Raw genomic sequence first — 6,325 nt, forward strand, 5'->3', positions numbered from 1 at the left:
CCAAATAGAATTCTGTTCATTTTAAGCCATAATTCTCTATTTCTTACCACATCCTTTCCCTTTATAACCTATGGTCTAAATTCTGACTTTATGAGTTTGCAATATTCCAATTATTTCATGTTAGTAAGACCAATAATATTTCTCCTTTGGTATTTGGCTTATTTCACTCAATATAATGTCTTCAAAATCCATCCATGCCATTGCATGGATGAGGGCATCATTCCTTTTTAGGATTAAAAAATATTCCATTGTGTATATATACAACATCTTGTTTATGCATTCATTAGTTGATGAACACTTGGGTTGCTTCTATCTTTGGAAATTTTGAATAATGTCACTAGAGAACTTGGTATGCAAATATCTCTTTGCATCTAGGCTCTCAATCATTTTGAATAAATACCTAGTTGGGATTGCCAGGTCATATAGTAATTCTATACTTAACTTTCTAATAATTACCAAACTATCTTCTACAGTGGCTGCATAAATTTACAATCACAGCAGCAGTTAATGAGTGTTCCTATTTCTCTACATCCTTTTCAACTCCTCTAATTTTCTATTTTTTAATAGAAGCCATTTTGGTGGGTGTGAAGTTGTATCTCATTGTGGTTTTGATTTGCATTTCCCTTATGGATAATGATATTGATAATGATTTGTGCCATTTGTATATCTTCTTCATTTAAATGTCTATTAGTTGAAGGATTTCTTTATATATTCCTGATATTAAACTTTATCAGATATGCAGTTTCCAAATATTTTCCAATGTCATGCTCACTTTAGCAGCACCTATACCAAATATTTTCCAATGTATAAGTTTTCATTTTACTTTCATGATAGTTATTTGAAGCATACAAGTTTTAATTTTGATGAGTTACCATTTATCCTTTTTTTTCATTTGTTTGCTTGTGCTTTTAGTATAAAACCTAAGACACCATGGCCTAACACAAAGGTCCTGAGGAAAACACATGTAAGCCAACAAAAAATAGGCATGATTCAGTTGTTCTGGGACCACCCACCCTTTTGGTTCAACCTTTATATAACATCAAAAAACCGAAATCATCATCCTACCCAGAGATATCCTATGATCTCCATGATATTTCTAGAATCTCCCATGAGGGAGAGGGCATGAGTAGACAGGAAGTTTCATTTTCCCATCACTTTATGTTCTAAATTATAATTTTAGTATTTTTTCCTACTCATGATTTTATCTCCTGAAGTTGCAGTCCTCCTTCTACCTGATTACCCAAAAGCATTATCAGAGCTCCCTCCTTCAATCTCCAAAACACTACTATCTATGGAGTCATTGTGAACTATAACTTTCCCACAGCTTTCTGGACACTGGAGGATAATGACAGTGTGTTACTACACCAGACACGAATTCAGGGTGAAATGCAGTTTCTCCACCCTCCTTGACCATTTGAATTCAGGGGCCTCTTATTATTGACCATGTCATTTTGGGTACTGGACTAATGACTAATTGCTGTTCTCTCTTATCACCTGTATTATTTAGGGTTCTCTAGGGAAACAGAAGCAACAAGAGATACCTGTAAATACTACAAGATTTTATAAAAAGAGTCTAATGTGACTATGAGGTGCATGCATCCAAATTCCATAGGACAGGATGCAAGCTGGGAATGCTAATGAAGTCTTCTGATGAATTCCGCAAAAGAAGCTGGCTAGCTGAAGTAGAGAAGATAATTCTCTCTTATGACTGCTGAAATCATCACCTCTCACTTTAAAGCCTTAAACTGATTGCTGGTTCAGTTGACTGTAGATGAAATCAGCCATAGATGCAATCATCTTACTGATAATTTAAGTCCATGATATGTCTTCACAGCAACAATCAGGCAAGTTCTTGCCCAACCATATAAATGGGTACTATCATGCAGGTATGTCAGCATATGAGCCTAACCATCACATCATTCATCCTCATATTCTCTAAAGTACAAGTGCCAGCAAGCACTTCAAATTCATTGTATTTTATTTTGCAGAATAACTCAGTTTTATACTTCACGGTATCAATTCTATACTAAACTAACCCTACAAAACTCTTCTTTCCCACAAGAGGAACCATCAGCCTGTTTTTATAATCAAAAAAAGCAAATTTGTGAGAATTCAAGTATTCTCCTGGAAAAAGCATAGTCAAACTCATGGCATATCCTATGTCATGACTACTGGAATGGCAATAATAAAATAAAAGCAAATTATACCATAAAGAGAAATAGGTTTGAATAGGCTTTTTCATTGAAAGCTGTGTAACTTAGGATTGACCCCTCTGGGTTTCATTTTATGATCCCAGCAATAAATATGTATTAATCATATTACATATTTGTTTAGGTATAAAGAAAAAGAAAAAAAAACACCTTGGTAATGAAGCAAGTGCATAGAATTAACTAGTGAATGATTCTTGACAGTACTTATGGAAATTTCTATCTGAATCACTGGCATTAGATGGAGATATACTCCTGCTTAGTGGAGGATGGAAACACAGGAATGGAGTAATATTATTTGATTGATGCTTTAAATTGTACATTACAACAGGTGTACAAGAATAGACCCCCCCTCGACAAAATGCTGCATTAGTGTTACATTAATCAATCACTGAAGAATGATTCATAATATTCCAGGAGAAAAAAAATAATTGAAACTGATAATGAAAAAGATATAATAAATTCCTTCATTAATTTTATTCTCAAATAGGAAAGAGGGAAGAAAGAGAAAAAAGCATGCGAATGGTGAAGAAAAGTAGATTTACTCTAAAGAAAGTGGAAAAAATTAGTGAGAGACACCTTAAATTTCCTTTAGCATGATATTAAGAATAGGATAAGAAAACTGTAATCAAATATATTCTAACTAACACAGCAAACCTACTTTTCCTGAAACTACCTGTACAAGAGATGCTATTTATGATCAAAACTTTCTCATAATCAGGGTTTTGCTTATAGCAAGTTTGACATCTTTATTTCTGAAACTGTAGACTAAAGGATTCATCATGGGAACCACAATAGTGTAAAAGATAGATGAGATTTTTCCCTTATTCATAGACCTGGCAGAAGATGGCTGGAGATACATAAATGAACATGACCCAAAGAACAGTGAAACAGCAGCTATGTGGGAACTGCAAGTGCGGAAGGCTTTGGACCTGCCCTCCATGGAATTCATGTGGAGAATGCTGCAGAGAATGAAACCATAAGAGATAAAGATAGTGAGACTGGGCACACAGATATTGATGCTTGCTACAGTGAACAATACCAGCTCATTGACATAGGTGCTTGTGCAGGAGAGCTCGAGGACAGGGATGATGTCACAGAAATAATGGTTGATGATGTTGGCATCGCAGAAGATCAATCTCAGCATGCATATGGAATAGGCCATAGCACCAAAAAATGCCATCAAATATGGACCCAAAATAAGATTTAAACATACCTTAGGGGACATGACAACGTTATACAAGAGTGGATTACAGATGGCCACATAGCGATCATAGGCCATCGATGTCAGCATGTAGCACTCAGAGATGGAAAAAAAGCAGAAGAAGTAGAGCTGGGTCATGCAACCCTGGTAGGAGATAATATTCTTCTTTGATAAGAAGTTCATCAGCATTTTGGGTGTAACATTAGAAGAATAACAGAGGTCAATGAAAGACAAGTTAAAGAGGAAAAAGTACATGGGGGTGTGAAGGTGAGAATTCAGTGCAATTAGAGTTACCAAGCCCAAGTTTCCAAGCATGGTGATAATATACATTGCCAGGAAAAGGACGAACAGAGGGAATTGAAGATCTGGGTAGTCTGTTAATCCTACTAGTATGAATTCAGTCACAAGAGAGCCATTTCCAGGATCCATTCTGCTATGGGGACCTGTGGGGACAAGAGAAAAGGCTTATGACTCAATTCTTCCTATGATATCTCCTCCCACACGAGCAAGCTATGCAAAGGGAATGTCTGAGACTAGCTCAACAGTGTTTGCCATTATATTTGATATCAAATTCCCCTTATTTGAGTGTTTAAAACTATTAATAGTAAAGAGAAACTACAACTTACCATACAGTGTGAAGACAAGTCCTGCCAGGATAAAACATGACAGTTGGAAAACTGAGAAAAGAGAGAAGGAAGATAGACCAAGACAGAATCCTCTCTTATCTCATAATATCTTTATTCACATGAGCCCTCCCTTCAGCAGTAAAACTGGTTGCAGATGCCCTGACATCCTGGAGCTGGCTTCTCATGCAGATTAGACATTGTTGGTATATTTATTATGAACATTGTTTCTAGTTCAAAACTAAGAGACCTGAACCTAAGGGATGTCCAGTAGCTGCCCCATGTTATAGAGAAAAAGCAATATGTAGAGAATTGAGAGTGGCATCCATGGAGAGGGAACTTAAATACTAAAAGACAGGAACTTTGAGAGCCCTTGGTCTCTGAACATTCTCTCCTCCCCCCTTGGTCTCTGAAAATTCTCTGCTCCCCCCTCAAACAGACTCTTCAACATGATTCACTTGCATTTCAGGGGTGCACCATATGGGAGACAAAACAGAATTTCTTAATCCTTGGATTTCCATCTCAAAATAAGGGGTCATATACAAATGCAAAGGAGGACTCACCCTCTTTATGCCAGAATCCCTCTGAGCTTCCTGAGTGCAGTTTTAAACTCAGGTGGTTTTCCAAGTGCAATTTCTAGCTGACATTTTGGTAGGTTTGTTGTAATAAAATGCAAGACAGACTTAATTTCCAGTATGCCTTGGACATAATTTGGAGCCATAGCTCATAATTTCTGATGCTATCTGCGATTCCCCTCAACCATCAGATAAAAATGAACATCCATTTAGCAAAGTTATAAAAGGTTTAATGCTGGTTTAATAATACAATGGGCTTTATTATAAACAGGTTAGAAATTTGCTCAGTCTCTTCTCCAGGGAACAGATTCTTCACACAATAAGGACATTTGGGATTGTAGTTATACCCTAGACTATGACATGTCCTTAGTTCCTTAGTAACTCAACGTTTTCTTCAATTTTCACTTTACTCTAGGGATTGTACATCTGCCAATGCAGAGCTAAAATGGAACTCCCATATCCATACCGTCATGATCTCTAAGGGATTTATGTCTGTTTTACTATTTTCTTTCTGTCTTTCCATATCATATGGATTATTCTACATGGGTTCTGCCCATAGCCTTCATTATTTCTTCATTAGAAAATTCTCATGATTATAGTAACTTACTTCTGTTATTGTCTCTTCTGGGATATTTCCACAAAACTTTTAATATCTTAGCTTCCTTCCAATGTCTTTAATTCTAAATATCCTCTAGTTATTTCCATCTGATTTCTTTTGAATTCTTAAACATAACATTTCCACAACTGTGGTAATCAATTTCTTCTCATTGTAGTAGTTAATAATTTAGATTCTGGGTTTAGAGGACATGTGCTTGAGGCCTACCCCCATAATTAGTATCCCAAATACATTGGGGAAGTTACTTACAAATCTCTCTGACTTGGAGAGCTTGCAAGTTAGAGATGGGAAAAAATTGCATTTATTTCTTTATGTTGTAACATTTAATTGAGCTTATATAAGGCAAGTGCTTAATACAATGCAGAATATCTGTTAAATAGGTAATAAAAGTCACCTGCCATGATTTAAAATCTCAAATCTTCCAGTAGATTTTCCATCATAACAATAATTAGACATTATTTTTTTCTTTTAATTTCTCTATTTTTCTGTAACCTATAAACTCTGTATGGACAAAGATCACTTTTCTCTTGTTTACTACTTTAAGTTTTATTCTAATATAGACTTATTGTGATTCTAGCAATAAAAAAAAAACTGTTATCATTGATGTGGAGACAGTGGCCACTGGAGGTTCTGAGGAGAGGCAGAGGGAAAAAGAGGTGTAGGTTCTGAGGAGAGGCAGAGGGAAAAAGAGGTGTATTATGGGGGTATTTTCAGGACTTGGGAATTGTCATGAAAGACATTGCATTGACAGTATATATTTGTCATAACTTACAAAATTGTGTATGAGAGAGTTTAACTATAGTCCATGCTTAGTGGCAATGCTCTAAAATGGGTCCATCAATTTGTAACAAATGTCTGACACAAATGAAAGATGTTGTAAATGTGGGGAAAAAGTGCAAGGGGTAGGGAGCAGGGCATATGGGAATCCTCTATATATAAAAATATATATATTTTAATAACTCACAGGCAATGTAAATTTTAATTTTTTTAATTTTTTAATTTTTTAAGATTATTTTCATTTACCACCCCTCCATTGTTTGTGCTGTTTGCTCTCTATGTTCATTCATTGTGTGCTTTTTGTCTGCTACTCTTCTCTTTGG

At 35.7% G+C, this 6,325-nt stretch overlaps 1 protein-coding gene across 1 annotated transcript; it reads right to left on the reverse strand.

The window, feature by feature from the left end:
* Window positions 1-2,907: 2,907 nt before the first annotated feature.
* LOC101446229 (olfactory receptor 8B8-like) lies at window positions 2,908-3,840 on the reverse strand. The gene has a single exon (XM_004475952.2). It carries the CDS (start codon window positions 3,838-3,840, stop codon window positions 2,908-2,910), a length of 933 nt encoding a protein of 310 aa, XP_004476009.2.
* Window positions 3,841-6,325: the final 2,485 nt, after the last annotated feature.

Source organism: Dasypus novemcinctus, chromosome 27, assembly GCF_030445035.2.
Source record: "Dasypus novemcinctus isolate mDasNov1 chromosome 27, mDasNov1.1.hap2, whole genome shotgun sequence".
NCBI lineage: Eukaryota > Metazoa > Chordata > Mammalia > Cingulata > Dasypodidae > Dasypus > Dasypus novemcinctus.

Coding starts and splice junctions, on each gene's coding strand:
- LOC101446229 (XM_004475952.2), bottom strand. CDS start 3,840: ATGGATCCTGGAAATGGCTCTCTTGTGACTGAATTCATACTAGTAGGA.